The following is a 17167-nucleotide window of genomic DNA, read 5'->3' on the forward strand; positions in this document are numbered from 1 at the left end:
ATATCAGTGGATATTTATATACATGATATAAAAAGCCTGAAGCTTTTAATATGAAAATGTGATATAGAAATTACAAGTTAGTTTCTCGAAAAAACAATATTGATATGATTTTAAATAGGTTGAAATCATATTAAGATTTTTATTAGCTTGAAAGTTATCGAGAGTTTGGATATGCATGATTAACTGCATATTTATATGAATCATTGGATCATGATATATATATATGAAAATCCCTGAAGGATAGAAAATGTCTGAAGCTTCTAATATGAATACATCTGGAAATATGTATTCTATCAAGTTTCAAAGATCCTTATATAATCTAAAGCAATCCAAACGCAAATGAAAACAAGCTATTATTGCAGTTTATATATATGATTTAAATGTTATTGAGACTCCAGAAGAGCTCATAAAAACTGCACATATTTGAAATATAAATCTGAAACCCTTGCGGCTTCAAGGGGAAGATGGATGATGTTATTAGTCATGAAATACCATCTTTTAATACAATTAGTATTTCAGATTCATATTATCGGTTTGATATGAAGTGTGCATTATTAAAGAAGAAATAAAAGGGAGCACACAGAACATCTACCAAAAGATAGAAACACAAATATGAATATATGTGAAATATTATTTTATTATCTTGAAGCAAGAATTACAAAAATTTGAGACACTTTGCCTCATTCTTCAAACGCTCTTGTTCTTCAAGAATCTGTATAGCATCCCTATCTAAAGGGGTGGGTAATCGAAAAGAAGATTTTGCAAGGTTTTAATAAGGCAATCCTAAAGCACTCGGCGATACACATGAATACTGTACTCTTTTTCCTTCGCCATTGGTTTTTTCCCACAGGGTTTTTCCTTGGCAAGGTTTTAACGAGGCATATTCTTTAAATATGGTCATCCAAAGGGGAAGTGTTATAAACTATCTTGAATTGTATGACCACATTTATCTAGTTGTCAAGTGTATAGTGCTAGCATAGTGCCAGCATAGTACTATATAGTAACTGGCATAGTAAATGGCCGACATAGCACAGTGCATAGTGCCAGTATAGTACTGCATAGTAACTGGCATAGTGAATGACCGACATAGCACAGTGCATATTACCAGCATAGTACTACATAGTAACTAGCATAGTGAATAGCCGACATATGCACAGTGCCAGCATAGTACTGCATAGTAAGCTAGCATAGTTCCCTTTGTACGCCTATATATATCGTTGAATTCTTTAAGAAATTCATAAGTTTCATAACTTCTCTGAGCTCTATCTCTCTCTCTCCTTTTAGAAAGTTTTATAATAAATCTATCTCTCTCTTTCCTTTTCGATAGTTTTATAACAATATATTATATATCTATCATTTTCTTTTTAAGTTATAAGTGATGTTGGTCAAAATACGAGGCACATGATGGAGATTACTACATCGAATATAAATGCAGGAAGGGAATACAGTATACATATAACATAGCCCTTAAGAGTAAATGGGTTGTTTGATATTGAAACCAAGCGTACAATATAGGTGACTCGTGAAACCAACAGTAAGGCAGAAAATATGAAAATGTACTTGTGCAACATACAGCAATACGACAAAGGGGCGTATTACTGGTGAAGCAAGGTTTTCTTTTTCTTTTTCTTTTTCCGAAAAATAAAAATATAACAGTCGTACTTATTACAACTCTCAGTGTCTCAGGATGTATGAACATTTCCCTAAGGTGAGATACATTCCATCTTTTCTTGGATGAGTCCAAGAGCCATAATACGGTCCAGAAACTCCCAAGTTGTACTACAAGAGTCTGGAATTGCTCTCGAGAGGAACTTCAGTGAGCTTTTTAGCCGCGAGTTCAACCCAACAATTGATACACATGTACAAAGTAACCGAGGTAAAACCATAATACTTTAGATATCGTGACAAACTGCTAAGGAAGAGCCTTGAGCCCTGACACAGAGCAGTTCTTGCCAGATGGATTCATCCTTTATTTCCTCTTACCTGTACCAATCGACAGGAACTCAAAGCTCCGAAGCGCATCATCACGACCACCTCTAGTGGTTGCACCACGGGTAAATGATGTTTTGGATTCAAACCCAGGTTGAATCCTCTGGGTTGTGGACAGGCGACCATTGCCTGACACCAGCCGGCTTGACCGAATCTCACTGGGCTCACCAGAGGAGCTTGGCCTACTGCTTGACATTACAGGCCTCTTTGAGGCACTGCCATTACGAGAAGAGCGTCCCCTTTCAGAATCAGGTTGCTGCCAAATGCAAAACAGACGAAGAGTGCAAAAGATGATCACGTGGAAATTGAAATGGATAACTTTATAAAATTATGCAGAAAAATTGCACACCACTTGCAACTACTCACCACATCCTTGGACGATGGCACATCATCCGAAGATCTGTGCCTTGAGTGTTCACCATGCCCTGAGCCATTCCTCCTGGAAAATGCCTCGACAGCACCAGAAAACCGTTCTCGGATCTCTTGTCCCACTAGAAGAAACATACAACGGTATGTGTCATATGTTGAAAACTTGTTCATCTTCCCATTAAAATAAGAACTGGAACCGTGTAGTAATATGAAAATTTTAAACAAAGTACTATAGATCCTACTGCTCCATAAGCTTTCCAAGGAAATACCAAAGCTATCAAACTAGGAAATCCAGCATTTAGAAAATGAAAATAGGTATCTCAGCCCACAGCACAGAGGAAGGCTCAGCACTTGCGAGCTCAAGCCCTTGTTACACATATTAGAGGAATTCTGAACACCTACAGAACTTAATTATTCAAAACCAACTTTATTCCAAGCCTAGCTGTGAAAGGGAACAGACCTGAAGGCCTCTCTATTTTTTCAGCAGATGTTCCTGGGTTTAGCGCTGGTTTCCCGCTTGGCTGTTTGAGAAGGGACATGAAAAGGTAATACGATCATTTGCTACCCACATATACACTGTTTTTTACAAAGAAGTAAATGCTAACAAATTAGGTACTAACTCGTGCTCTAGAACTGGAGCCAATTTGAGGATACTTCAATATAGTCCAATCAAATACATAATCAAACTGATAACCTGCACCAATAACAACTCACTGAATTCCAAGTTTTTGTGAAAGCTCTTGTAAAACAAGTGAAATTTGTCTGAAGGCCTGGGATTAATAGTCTAAAAGCAACCTTCTCGAATAAATAGGTCCCGGAAAAGCCTCTTCAGATATGAATAATCCGGTTTGTCTTCAAAACGTAGTGATCGGCAGTAATGAAAGTATGATGTGAACTCTGACGAATATGATTTGCAAAGGACCTGTTGAATAGAATATAAGTATTTTTTATACCTTCACTTTACACATGTTTGGGGCACTTAAAAGCAGAACGTCGACTGCATATCAGACTATTGACATTCTATAGCATTAACCACTTTTTTTCTCCTGTTATGAACTAAAACCACAAGTCTTAGTAAAACGAATAACTGTCTTGTATAAGTTGCTTGCAGGAGCTAGTGATGATACCTCTATGGGAGTAAGCATCTTCTTTTCACTGATTTTGTCATATTTCTGCTTCTTAGTTCCTGCTTTTAAGCCTTGCCAAGGAAGGCTGAAACAGAATTGCAAGTCTTAAATTAAAAATATAAATAAGCTTAAATAAACTAGGTGAAGCAAGAATGCCAGATAAGTGATCAACCTTCCCCTCAGAAAATACATAAGCACATAACCAAGAGACTCCAGATCATCTCTTCTGCTTTGTTCTGCAGATAGAATAAATAAGCGACAGCAAGAACTCAAAACCATCTCACAGTACATTAGCAGCATAAAGGGAAGTTCACTCACCAACTCCAAGGTGAGTATTGACACTTGCATAACGAGCTGTTCCTGTTAGATTCTTGTTTTCCCTGTACCAAAAGAGAATCACATGAAAAACGGAAATGAACAAGAGAAGGACTTGGAGAGTGGAAGGGGTATTGACAAGTGACAAATGGTGACATACTAAAAAATGACAGACAAGTAGCACATCAATACATCAGGAAGCCAGCAATTCCAAAGTTTTGAATTCCGTTCCGGTTAAGGTACTAGAAGAGAATATTTCGGTACCGATCCGTTTCAGTGTACCGTTTCAGGATTGTTGTTACATGGAAGTATATATATTATATTCTAAAATAACATCAATACGAGTCTTAACATGCTTTACCAATAGGATCATATAGGGAATATAGGCACTTAGCACTAATTACTACTGGGGTAGTAGTGTCAGCCTATTTTTTACTAAGTTGAAGCCTAACTACAATAGCTAGATAAATATTGCTTGCATTAAAAATCATCGTAATTTGATTAGTATGATCTACAAAATTACTATGCCTTGTTGTTTTATGAAAATATATTAAGAGCACTAGATGACAAGTTTACAAATTTTCTAAACAAAAAAAAAAAAAAAAAAAAAAAAATAGAAAAGCTGTAAAGCTGTTTAAAAAAAGAAAAAAAGAAAAAAGAAAGGGGAACGGTTGTCGAGAAGAAGAAAAGTGGAGACCATTGCCTGAAACTTTGGAGCTAAGTTTAGAAAGAGTATGCACTTGCCTGATGGCCCAAACGGCATTTATAAATATTTCGGACTGAAATACTTGTTCCAGCCGAAATACAGGAATTCAGACTGGAATGGCCGGAATTTGATCCGTCCATTACACTGTACCGGTTACTGTTCCGACCGGAACGGAAAAAAATTAAAAACTTTTGAGTAATTCACAAGTGATCGGGACCCAAATGCATTAAACATAACGAAGTCAAGGGTATAATGAAACACTCGATAGTTGAAGCACACATAGACAAATGGAACCATGTCAGATATTGCCTTCTCCGCCCCCCCCCCCCCCCCCCCCAAAAAAAAAAGAATAAATAAATAACCAAAGTTAAAATATGAAATCGGAAAAGTAAAAGGGGATGGTGGTGAAGCATGCTTGTATGTACCAGAAATAAAAATCTCTATAATTTGGTATAACAGAACTAACAGGAATTCTATTGATCAGTGCTAGCAACAAAAACTCAGATTAGGATGCACTTGTAATGCGGGAATAGTTTAGATAACATAAAAAACTGGGTACAACAATCAAGAACAACCTAATCAGGAGCCAGGAGCCACAAGAAAAAAATAACGCTGGATTACCTGTAAGGTATGTGCTTGTGTGTTTGAAGATCCCTATACTTTTTGGCCAGACCATAATCAATCACATAAACCTATGGTTCAAAATAAACTCGGTTAAGCAAGGAAAAACAAAAGCAATGCATGTAAGGACACATCTGAAACTATTAATTTCTTTTTTGATCGGTACATCTGAAACTATTAATTTCTGAAGGACCTTAGCCATGTATAAGAGACTAAGTCAGTATCAGTTAATTAGATCAATGCTGCCAAGGGTCAAGGGCATTTGGCAAAAAGATATGTTACACAACATGGTTAGCTGAACTGTCATGTGAAAGTTTGGCAAAAGTAGCCAGGTTATATTTATCTAAAATAAAACCCCTAACCCTCTGTTATTCCTACCTCGGCCCCCCTTAGATGTGAGTTGGGATAATTTTGATAAAGGAAAGAAATAGAACTAGATTGAATCAACTTGGAATGTGTTTTAACCATATAGGGATCTTTTAAGTTCCCATGGTTGATCCATCTAATCATCACTCGGAAAAATTTAGGTATTCTTTTTTTTTTTTTTTTTAATGTAGGGGAACCTCTCCAAGGCAGGGCCCTTTGGATCCACCCCTGCAGAGTAAACCCCGATCCCATGCACCACACCCTCGGAAGTTTCTCTACACGGAACTGGTTAAATCGCTAATTTTTCACTAGGGAGTGTGACCCCAAAAGATTGTTTGCACCCATGAGGTGTTGAACCTTGGACCTTGAAGGGAGTGAGACTCCAAGACCAAGGCATTCACCACTTGGGCCAACCCCTTGGGTTTGAAAAATTTAGATATTCTAATTACTAATAACTTAATGTATTCTACATTATCTATGTAACAAACATAAAATCCCAAGACTAGCAAAGGTTACAATCGAAACTTTTTGGAATCATAACAAACTCAAGTTGCTTTCTAGTTCCTAATTAGGTGTATTCTTTTTTTGATAGGTATCCTCTTGTATACTTCCTGTGTATTTGGGCTATGCCTATTTCAATATCAATAAAACATCTTCTATCTTATAAAAAAATAATAAACTCACGTTTCATCTAATAAAGAACCAATATGGGACTTGGCGTCCAATTGACTTTTATTATGCACATTCACCCTACCATACTTCTCCCATCAAATATGGGACTTAGTCAAGCATCACAATCTCCCCCACTCAAGACATCCTCCTTATGACTCATGTTGCACCTAGTGCCCCTTGCCCAATGCCATATGGTGTTACTAGGTTGATTTTGATATCATTTCTGACAACCCAAGGAAACTCCAAGTCAAATATTCTAGACTTCTAGCCCAAAAGGACTACTCAAGGTTACAATTGGAACTTCTTGGGATCATTATAAAAGTCAATTCTACCTAGTAAGGAATCAATGTTTGGCAACGATTGAAATTTTCAAAAACTAGAAATAATCTCTTCATAAATAACCCTAGAATCCTTTTTTTATACGTAAAACAACCCTACTTCAATAGTTTCCACTCAACGAGCATTATCCATGAAGGAACAAATCAGGATCTAGGGCTTATCATTATATACTACAATCTATATATATTCCAGTCTCACTACATAAAGTGATATATCAAGCAATCAGCACTACCCATCAGGTACAGTCTAGTGGTCAAAGGGTGGGCTTGGAATGGGCTGTAGAGCTGTAGACCGAGACATCTTGACTTCAATTCCACTATAGGAGTTCTTTCAGATTACTTGATACAGAGTTTTGGTGGGTGAGATCGTGCATCTGAGGTTTACTCCATAGGGGTGGGTCTAAAGGGCTCTGCCTAGGTGAGGTTCCACGTCATCAAAAATATATATATATATTTTTTTTATAAGTGCATCATCAAAAATATCAAGCAATCAACAATCAAATTTATTCAAAACTTAAGATGAAACTCATTGCCCTTGACCCCAACAACCATTTCTCAAGATCCCAAAAAACAGCCAACAAACCACTCACCGGCCCTATCTCCGAACCCATAGAAGATTCTAGTGTGTTATACTCAAAATTAGCACCAAGACACTTAGTTTGAGATAAAAGAAAAAGTTTTGAGAATTAAATCACGAAAAAATCACATTTTTGAGATATACAATATTTCAAGTGAAAACCACACAAAGACTTTAAGTAGAAATAAAGGGGACCTAGTGCACATATATTATAATAGCAATTAAGTTTCAACATGTACATGCATTTAAAGTAACACATGTTGAAAGCATAAATTATGACTGTATAAAAAAATTATTACCTGATTAGCTTTGCGCCCTAAACCCATTAAAAAGTTGTCTGGCTTTATATCACGGTGAAGAAAACCCCGTGAGTGCATGTATTCAACTCTGTTTATCTACATTAAATAACAGGAAAAAAAAAATCCATCAGCATGGAAGCCATTTTACCACATATATACCTTCAGTTTTCTCTGTACACGTAACAACATATTTACCAAAGATACCTCCATTCAAAACAATGGAATACTTACCAACTGATCTGCAAGCATCAAAACCGTTTTTAAAGTGAACTTTCGGTTGCAATAGTTGAACAAGTCTTCTAGGCTTGGACCAAGAAGGTCAATAACCATAATATTATACTCGCCCTCAACACCAAACCATTTCAGATGGGGGATACCCGCTTCATACAAGTAAAAGATAAATTAATAACACAAAGATCCAACTCACAGAAACAGCCTTTTGTATCAACTCACGATAAATAAATGAATACAAAGGGAAACTCACTTCCTCCTTGCAGAAGCATGTATAACTTTGACTCATAGTGAAGCTGAGGGTGCTTGGTCTTCACAGACTCCTGGGGACACAGACAAATATAGGTGGGCAATTGAAGTTATATACTCACTATAGGTGATAGTTTCCAAAAATAAATGAGAACGATAAGAACTTCAAATGAAGTGCTCAACCTTGCATAAACACCACTCAAGCACAGGAAAAACTGATTAATATAAAACTTGTTATAAAACCAGAATCAGATGCACATTTAACCTAGAGATTAAGATTAGTATTAAGATCAAAGTAAATGTAGATAATAATAATAATATATGAAGGATGCTGGAGGATGAAGTCTTTGATTACAAATAAAGATGAAAGCTAGTTAATAAGATGGTTTTAGCCTTTTAGGCCTTGAAAAAATCCAACTTTCTAAAGAGTTAATTGGAAAGAGGCAACCAAAAATATGTAGAAGGATACTAGAGCCATCCTTTTTCTCTTGTTCAATACATGAATGTTTCTCTACAAATACAAATCGAGACCTCAAACTCTTAGATTGCGGAGAAGGAAAAAAACTGATCCACTCACAGGTATCTAACACTATACTTCAACGCCACCCAATACCAAAAGGAGGAAAAGGTCAAACTTCCCGAACAAAATTTAAACCGAACAAAGAAATGAACCCAAACCCCCAACACATACCAGCTTGACAGCCACTTCCTCTCCACTTTGTACATTAACACCTGAAACAAAACAACATCAAACAAGAGCATTATGAGCCAACTGATTCTCGACAAAAAGTTAAAAACCAAAAATTCAAACAATGCTACTTTACACGTGTGATTTGCGTACCCAAATAGAGCTCTCCAAACGAGCCGCTACCGATCTTCCGCCCAAGCTTAAACTTTCCACCAATCACGTGATCCATAATCCAGTTCCCAATCAAACGACGATAAAAGCAGTAAGCTCAGCCCCTTCACCGACTTAGCTTATTATCCAATCCACCAATACAATGATCAAAAAGTTTTGCTCATCCAAAAAGCTCATCGAAGACAGATCATTGATTTCAATCCACTCGCAGATCCATTAAATCCCAACACAAACACAACGACACAAAAATCTTTTCTATAGATCAAAATCAAAACTTTCCTCAAGAAAAAATCTACGCAACATATATATAGTGAGCTCTAGAATACAACTTAAATAAAAAAAAAAAAAATTAAAACTAAGGAAAACCCATTAATCACCGAATTGAACGTGGGTTTTAGGGTCATCCAAAAGGAGTTTTTTCTTGGTAAAATCGGGATGAGAAAAAGAATGGGAAATAAGAGAGGGCAAGAAAAAAAGGGATCTTTTAATGGGAATTTATTGTGGGTAAGGATTACTGATGTGAGGGAAAGAATGAAATTGGGTCTTCGTAGTCGGAAAAGGAATCTTAAGGACAAATCGATCCGTAGGTAGTCTCAGAAGGGATCTTTCGGATCTGGGTTTGGGACCGGGATTGGGTTTTCTTAGAAAATTCTTGAGATTCTCTCGAAAGGGATATTGGGGAGAGAGAGACAGCAAGGAAAATGGATGGGAAAGTGGATGATAGATGAAGAAAGAGCTAAATTTTATTCTTGAATTTGGTTTTATCGTTGTCCCGACTTTAGTATTAAATTATAATATCTAATTGCTTAAGACAAAGAAAGGAAAAAAAAAAACTCTCAGAATTGAAAATTATTCTAATAGTAATATTACGTAGAGTTGTTAAGTATACAAATGTTGGTTTTGAAAAATATTAAAATTTATTATTAAAAAATTAATTTTTATCATACGTATTTACATAATATTTGATTACAAATATTATATTTCTTATTTGAATATATATAGTTATGCTGCCCTGTGCAACTGTGCTACTCACGAGTCATGACCCTATTTTTTTATTTTCAGGGGTTAACTGGGAAGGAATGTGATTGTATTACAAATAAATATATATTCTAAAGACTCCTTATATATATATATATATATATATATATAGAGTCTTATTATAGTGATTCCCTATAAATTATTTTATTTTCTTGATAATTTGATCTACTCACTAAATAACTGGCTATTGAGTATATGTGTTAATGGTCCCGTGACTTGATCGTATTTACATCTTTTTTTATAATCAATGTATCAAAAATAATAACCGGTTATTTAAAAGAAATTCTATTTGCATTCTTCATTTAGGGACTATATGTGCAAGCATTTTATTAAAAGAGAAAAAAAATCATTTTACGAAAGATATTTTAATAATTTTAAAAAATTTTAAAGATAAAATTATCTATACCTGTATTGCAGTCTCTAAATAAAGACTATATATAGCATTTATCGTTATTTAAATCTAATTTTTGCAACAACAACAATAACTCCCGTTCACATTCTAAACAGATAAATGTCACGCGTTTTTGTTGCTTGGAATTATTTCTTCTTCCCTGTCACTTCCAATTAAAGAATCAGACATTTTTTCTTTTTATAATTTGAATTCTACATTTACTATAGAAATTTTTCGTTTAAAATACAGATTCCATATTCTCTCTCTCTCGCATTCATTTTCTTGTTTCAGAAGAAAAACAAAAAGAACCCGAAAATATCTCATAATCTACTCAGTGGTGAACTTGTGGGGGAAGAAGTAGGCTACTTGTTGAAGTTTTGAGTATTAAAATAGACAGTAGAGATCAATTTATACCACTTTCAAAAGCTCTGCGAGGGACAAAAAATAAAAGAAAAATGCTCAACCCACTGAGAGAGATGGGTCTTGAAAGTGTGTTCCGATTTTTTTTTTTTTATTTAGTGATTAAAGAAGTGTTTTTCAGTGATATTATAAATTTTTTTTTAAAAAAATATTTAAAGATAATAAAATAAAATGCATGAAAAAAAAAACAAAAAATACAATAGATAAAATATATTATAAGAAGCTGCATAAGGACTCAAAAGAAAAAGCCTAAAAAGGAAGAGAGGGAAGGGTGGGTGTGTCTTGTTGGGATTCTCAAGCCCTATAATTATAAAAGGAAAATGAAAAGAATAATGTTATTTTATGATGCCATGGACGTGATAAGGAAGAGTAATGTGTTATATAGTTATAGAGTGTGTAAGTATTGTATAGTTATTTTTTTTCGATTCGTTATTAAAAAATTAATTTTTTTTCATATGAATCTCATATGTATTTACTTTTTAAAAGTAACTATGCGATATTTGTACACTCACGACTATAACTATTATATATACAATTTGTAATTTTACCAACAAAATCACATTGGTAGTATCTCTCTCGTGAAAGAACACTTCTCCTTGTAAGAAACTTAAAGGTGGCTTAAGTGCCGCACTCTTTTAATATATTATATTTATTTATTTATTTTAATAATTTTATATTTATATTAAAAATTCTAGATAATTAAAATAAAGATATTATTCATTTAAAACTTAACAATTACATTTGTTAATAGAAGGACGTAACACTTAAAAAATAGTGAATAAGGATCTTAATCTATCTAAAAAAATAAATAAAATACGACATTTTATTAAAAATAAATTTTAATTTCAATTTTTTTAAGTATAATCTCAATTTAATTGCTTGTCAAAATCAAGACTGGAAAACTTGAAGCAATTGCAGACTTTCATTCTCTATTTTCCATCTCTCGAAAGGGTTAGAGATGATGAGGGTGAGGTTTCCCAAGTCTCTTTCTATCCTTTACTTTTCATTTTTCTCCTCTTAGCCACTTGGGCGAGTTGCAAGTCCATAGAATAGAGACAAAAGAAAGTACCTGAAAAAAGAAAAAAAGAAAAATCCAAGGTACGCTTATCAAGTGGGTAGATGTTTGCAAGTTGCAACGTTGCATCTCACAGCAGGAAGCGTAGCGCTATAACAACGGTATACGTTGGAATAAAATGGTTGGTGGCCGATTTGACCTGATCATTGTTACTTGGGGCATGTCGACCGATTTGTCGTCTTCTTTCATTCTTTTTTCTTTCTTTTTTGGTTATTTTCCCCTTTGGTCATGGACAGAAATGGGAATTACATTTGGTAAGTATGTCTCGTGGGAAAAATCTTTCTGTGAAGTTCTTTAATCAATAGACAGTTTACTGAAGAGAACATGCGATGCATTTGTACGAAGGAAGCATGTCTTTTCCTGTAAAACCTTCTTTGGTCGTCAATGGATAGTTCTCCAACCACAACATGTGGCTCTGTTCTTCAAAGGAGCAGTGTTAGTTACCGCACAGAGTTATGAGGTACGTTAGATGACAACAACCAGGTAGTTGGAGGCTTTGCAATGAAAACGAGTGTTCCCTCCACCAAGCCATCCCACATTTCAACTGGTTGTTCACTACTTCTCTCAACCAGAAAGACCATTTTTCCTTTTTCTTATTCATGACAAGGAATCAAAAAGATCGTGTATACTCACCGTCTCTTTTGTCTTTAAATCATTGTTTTTTTTTTTTTTTCCTCGAAGGTCATGACTGTTAAAAATTATTTGCACTCAAGGACCAAAAGAACACTTTCCATCCTTGAAATGTTAAAAATTATTTGCACTCAAGGACCAAAAGAACACTTTCCATCCTTGAAATGGTGAAATCGAGTATTATCCCTCGCAAATTAATCTTTGATATAATTTAATTGCTATGTGTAGGGTGTCAAATCGTGTTAACGGATCGTATTTGTATCGTGTCAAAACATATATATTATACTATATAGGTCAACCCTAACCCAATCTATTAAACTTATCATGTCAAAATCTTAAATCCTAACACAACTCATTAACATAACGTGTCGTGTGGTGTCAACCAGTTTTGACTTATTAGTAAATATTAAAAAATAAGTTAACATAACATAATACGACCAATTTCAAACTGTTTATTTAAATGGGTTGAATAGGTCCGAAATTAATTTGTTTGATCTAATTAAATTTAGCATAATTTTATATAAATGTTAAAATCACAATATCTATAAAAATTATAAAACTAACTACAAGTCTAAAATTATAATATAAACAATAAAAATATCGAAATTAAAATTCTAGCAATTTTACGTTTAGATATAATTATAACTTTAACTTTCTTAACGTATCATAACGAGTTAAAACGGGTTGACCCGTTATCAACCTATTAAACAATTGTGTCTTAACGGGTCAATCCGTTTTGATCCGAACCCATTAAGACTAAACTCTAACCCGTTATTATCATATCATATTCGTGTTGAGTTAATGCATCATATAACATGTCACTCCTAATTGTGTGGGCAGTCCATGCAGACACAAATAGTGATTGAAACTCGAATGGCTGTACGGCTGGAATTTATCTCCACCCTCCAGCCACAAAAGCATGCATGCAGCTTGTTCTTAACTTAGATCCAGATCCTCAACTTTTCTTCATCTTTCCATCTCCTAGCAGCACAACATATGTTTGGTAATAGAATGTGTGCTCCCATGTTCAATAATTTCTGAGCCACCTTTTCTGGCCATTCAACATTCTTGTGAATTCTGCAAGCAGACAACAATATTGACCATATGATTCGTGGCCGTGCCATGACCTCATATCATGTTAGCTCCATAATTTCAGAAGTCCACCTAGCTATATATCCTAATATTCTCACAATTGGCATACATATCCACAAGGGAGCTAGCTAGAAACGCGTTATCATCGAATCCACCCCTTATTATATATCCATGTAGGTGTTTTCCCCGAATGTAGCGTGACAAGTGAGCACAAGCCCGCATGATACTTGAAAGGGAAACGACATGGCTCGGCTTAGTTTTAGCCTTCATCACCTACCGAAAGAATCTCAAGCCTTCATAAAAAGACCATTTTGCACGCACCCTGCAATTATACAGTTCCGTGAGATGCCATCGTGCCAAGGTAAGAGACTGAAAACCCGATATGAATCTTCAATCTTCCACTCAGGTGTACACTTCGCAGACATGTCAATTAAGCTACTTGCAATGAACAAATCCACATCAAACCCATGTCTTTCGGCATTACCCACGGATTTCCTTTCCCTTGATGACATCCACATATCCTGCAAAGATGGGAAGGATACTTCACAAAGTGAAGGAATCATGCTTCAATTTGGCGTACCCAATTTCCCTGACCATTCTTAAAGCTTTCTTCATCATTCCATTTCGTGCATTTCCTGCAATCAGTACTCCAAGAAACAAGATCCCTTCTTGACATCATAACAAAGATCATTCCCACATTACTTTGATTCAAGTCGACATTATAATTAATACGAATGGACCCCTTTTCAGCTTGTTCACCAATTCACTCGAGAGCATCCTTATTGGCTTGGCCAAATGAAAATGTTGGCTAAAATTTAAATTAAAATTTAAATTATTTGTATAAAAAATACAACATTAGATTAGGCAAATCTAAAATATTTTATATTTATGCTACAGTTATTGGTTAAAGATGAAAGACCACTTTCATTCACCAAAAATTAAAATATTACTTTCTTATTTCTACACTTTCATTTCAAAGTATTAAATGACCTTTGAAAAAATATTTTTTAATATTAATTTAATTGTAATATAATTATTAATTATATTAAATTGGTAGAATTATAAATTGTGATAAAAATAATTTTTTTAAAAGATATTAATTTAATAATATTTTATTATTATATAAATAATGAATGACTAATCTAATGTGGAGATTAAATTTAGATAAAATAAACAAATGCAAAGAAGTGTTGATATTAGTCAAAGAATTTTGTTACGTACAAGTAAAATCGCGTACTAATCTACGTACCAATACTAATTATTTCATATTCAAAATTTAAATTGGTACTGTTTTTAATAAAATATTTTTTTAACCAATCATATTAAATTAGTGCATATATTAATACGCAATTATTTGTAATTAAATTTTAAAAATAAATTTAACCAAGCCAAATGATACTCTTACTTATTGTTATTCAAAGTCCCATCACCAACCATTTTTTTCCTTGCTTTCCCGTCAAAGTGCAGCATCCCTCCGTCGTCTTCAAATTCCATCAATCACTTTCGCGTAGCGTCTCGCCCAAACTCAAGTCCATCAGAAATATGCAAAATGTCAACACAGAAGGCAGCACGTGGCAGTCTCGGTGCTGGCCGGCAGCCCTCATTCCAACGAAAGAAGTCAGGTGGAAAGGGCCATGGAAAGTATAGCATTTGATGAGGGATTTCCAAGCAAAAGTTGATACGGTGATACCAAAGCCGAACATAGTTTCAAATTTTACCATCCATCTTCGCTCAAAATATTATTCTCTTTTCAAATTTGCATAGTCATCATGAGCAAACTCACACACTCATTTTTTAAAAAGTTTGTAAATATAAAAAATATATATAAATTAATTTTTTAATAATAAATTTTACTTTATTATAAAAAAATACTCAACATTTACAAAACTCATAATGTATCTAATGTTACTAAAAAAAATCAATCATAAAAGGAACTACACCTTTCAAATGTAACTATCATCTCCATAAATTTCTCTCTATTTGGGATCTATACATCCTCAATTTCTCTCCATTAACTTCTATGTATAGGTTCTACATCTTCTTAGTGCCATTCAGTGCAGTTATTCTCATACATTCCCCACGTGTAGGATATACACATTCTCAGCATCTTTTGGTGTAGTTCTCCTCCCCCATCATATATTATATCATGCGTTTAATCCCATAAAAATATAGTACATGTTTTGCATGTAAATATAATCCTAACATAAATCACATTAATTTTTTGTTTAAAAAAAAAAAAATCTCTTCTGTGAATATGCCACCAATATACATAAAAGTCCATGCTATGAAAATTACTTTCTTAAAAGCTCAAGTCACACATTTCATCAAATGCTAATTTGCCATGAGATAATCTAATATTTATTTATTTTATCGGTGAACGATTTTTATTGAAAAAGGTAAGAGATATTCTAATATTTATTATGCAATGCAAATACCTTTTCTGAGCAATAACATTTTATAACATATTTAATAAACGTATGATCCCTAAGTACTTCAAGAAAAATCTCTCAATTATACCATATTTATTTCTTAACAGCTCAAACCAGTAGCCCACATATTCCTTATTCTAGAATTTCCATAACACCGATCTTAAATTTCATCAAGACAGATTTCTCAAACACTCAATGACCAATTTCTTATTTCATAAACTTCAGCCAACTAGAGATTTAAACATCCAGCATCCATCAGAAACCCACTTCACTTATAAAAATCTAAACACCCAAAGCTCCGACCATTGACTTGTTCTTCCTACCAAATTTCGACAGAAACACCTCTTCGTTTCATACAATCAAACATATGCTCTTCCAAAAATTTATTAGCTAAAAATCACCCACATAACCTGCTAACAAATTGTCTAAAGACAAAACATCTTTCAAGCTCATCTCAACTACAAATGGCAATAACACAACTCAAAAATATAAGAGTAACCAAGAAAATGAATGGATTTATCAAATCCCAATAAATTCAAAACTGTGTTGGGTGCGTCGGAGAGCTTCTGAGTTTGAAGTATTTATTGGGATAACACCATAACTTAAGTGAGAAAACCAGATGGCCAAATTTTATTATTATTATTATTTTTCATCGGTGTCCGGGCCAGCTTGCACGGACCTTGACTAATACCAGGAAACCTGAAATTAAAGGCCAAGTAAACTTCCAATGGCCCTGAAAGGACTTGAACTGGTGACCATTAAAGAGCAAATCCAAAGCCTGACCAATTGAGCTACCCTTCAAGGTTACCAGATAGCCGAAAATTTATTAAAGAGATCCATTACGAACAGCAACAATGTACATATTCCGAAAGGTTTGTGACGCTCAAATATTCTGACGTTATTCAGCATCATGTGGTATAACATTTTTAAGAGATTTATGAGAGAGAGAGAGAGAGAGAGGCGTAGACGTTGGAGATGAGAACGACATTGGGTGAAGAGGTAACAGAAGAGAAACAGAAAAGTGAGGAAGATGCAAGGGCTTTTCATTCAAATGGATGAAAAATAAAACCTAGGTGAAACTCACGTGCACAAGCCACTTGCCCTTTTTTTTTTTTTTAGAAGTAGACTACATTGGCTTAAGAAGCATTAGGCTTGGGGCGTGGGCATTACAGAGGGTGCGGATGGTGTTGAGAAGCAGGAGTGAGCCAGTTAAGAGGTTAATGTTTGAGCATACCGAGAGGAAGGTTGACAAGTGAAAGGAATATGGACCTTTGGTTTTGAGGATATAGGTGAGGAGTTGTTCGGCCTGGGACTTGGTTTTGATGGTGGTGGGGTATTTGCAGAGGGTTCTGAGCAGGGTTTAGGTGGAAGTCA

General features: G+C 34.5%; 1 protein-coding gene and 1 pseudogene across 1 annotated transcript; both read right to left on the minus strand.

The window, feature by feature from the left end:
• Positions 1–1467: 1467 nt before the first annotated feature.
• On the minus strand, positions 1468–9462 carry LOC122300668 (casein kinase 1-like protein 10). Its single transcript, XM_043111484.1, has 14 exons — positions 8701–9462; positions 8551–8591; positions 7864–7933; positions 7611–7759; positions 7380–7475; positions 5128–5198; positions 3804–3865; positions 3658–3721; positions 3486–3570; positions 3154–3280; positions 2979–3052; positions 2819–2879; positions 2356–2480; positions 1468–2245 (listed from the first exon to the last, which is right to left on the minus strand). The coding sequence occupies exons 1-14, from the start codon at positions 8774–8776 to the stop codon at positions 1970–1972; spliced, it is 1377 nt and encodes a 458-aa protein (XP_042967418.1). The 5' UTR covers positions 8777–9462; the 3' UTR covers positions 1468–1969.
• A 3974-nt stretch (positions 9463–13436) lies between these two features.
• On the minus strand, positions 13437–14055 carry LOC122301861 (annotated as a pseudogene).
• Positions 14056–17167: the final 3112 nt, after the last annotated feature.

Source organism: Carya illinoinensis, chromosome 2 (assembly GCF_018687715.1).
Source record: "Carya illinoinensis cultivar Pawnee chromosome 2, C.illinoinensisPawnee_v1, whole genome shotgun sequence".
Taxonomy (NCBI): Eukaryota; Viridiplantae; Streptophyta; class Magnoliopsida; order Fagales; family Juglandaceae; genus Carya; species Carya illinoinensis.